Raw genomic sequence first — 853 nt, 5'->3', positions numbered from 1 at the left:
TCTATAAAGGACTATTGCATTATAGTTATTTGTTCCCTAACTAGGGCTATAATAGTTGTTATAGCGGATTTGAGTTCGTTTGCTATTTTAAGGGTATTAGTATTAATATAACGTAGTATAAGGGCGCGGAGAGACTTTGGGGAAGATTTGAAGGAATAATATAAATTCTATTTAAATCTAAGGGTATATAGCTCTTGCTAAGAATAAGACGTTGCGTGAAGAAGAGAAAGGAATAACAAGAGAATCAAATAATTAAATAGTTAGGGGCTTGGTGGTTGATGCGTACGCACGTGCGCACGCGGTCATCAACGGACTTCGGTAATTCGATTAATCTGGCAGATTTTGGTCAAAGCGTCGGAATTTATCTGTCGAGTGTTTCACCGAGACATTCCTACTGTAACTGGGCTAGTCCCGTTACAATTATAATTACCATAGTTTAATTTAGATATTGCTTATAAAGCGCAGGAAATAGGTAGCCGTATAGCCACCTTATAAAGTTATTAATCTTAAAGTAGCCCTTATGGGCTTAATGGCAAACCTAGCCATTAATTGTTGTAGCTACATAGACACTCTAAGTATTGCCTCTTTAAGGATCGCCCTAATAGCACGCCTTCTTACCAACTAAAGCTCGCCCTCTTGTCCGCCAGCTAGTCTTTTTATTAAAAATAGCCTTATTAAGGAATACCATAATATCTACCGGAAACCGCCTTATATCATTACGATAGAGCTCCCTTAGCTATAAGTTATAGCCCTACGCTATACACCTAATTACCTTCCTTAACCACCCTTCCTTCTTTAAGACATAGTAGATTATAGGATAAGTAACGTTGAGATCGCGTTCGTAATAGAGCCA

The 853-nt window shown here is 38.0% G+C and overlaps 1 protein-coding gene across 1 annotated transcript; it reads right to left on the bottom strand.

Annotated features, from left to right (window-relative positions):
• Positions 1-598: 598 nt before the first annotated feature.
• Positions 599-853, bottom strand: K441DRAFT_562887 (uncharacterized protein; the record flags this gene model as incomplete). Its single annotated transcript, XM_067643580.1, has 2 exons — positions 599-731; positions 756-853. Coding segments are annotated over 2 exons (231 nt in total), but the record flags the coding sequence as incomplete, so codon positions are not given.

This window comes from Cenococcum geophilum, assembly GCF_001692895.1.
Source record: "Cenococcum geophilum 1.58 unplaced genomic scaffold K441scaffold_24, whole genome shotgun sequence".
Lineage (NCBI taxonomy): Eukaryota > Fungi > Ascomycota > Dothideomycetes > Gloniales > Gloniaceae > Cenococcum > Cenococcum geophilum.
This window is presented reverse-complemented; position numbering and strand designations above follow the sequence as displayed.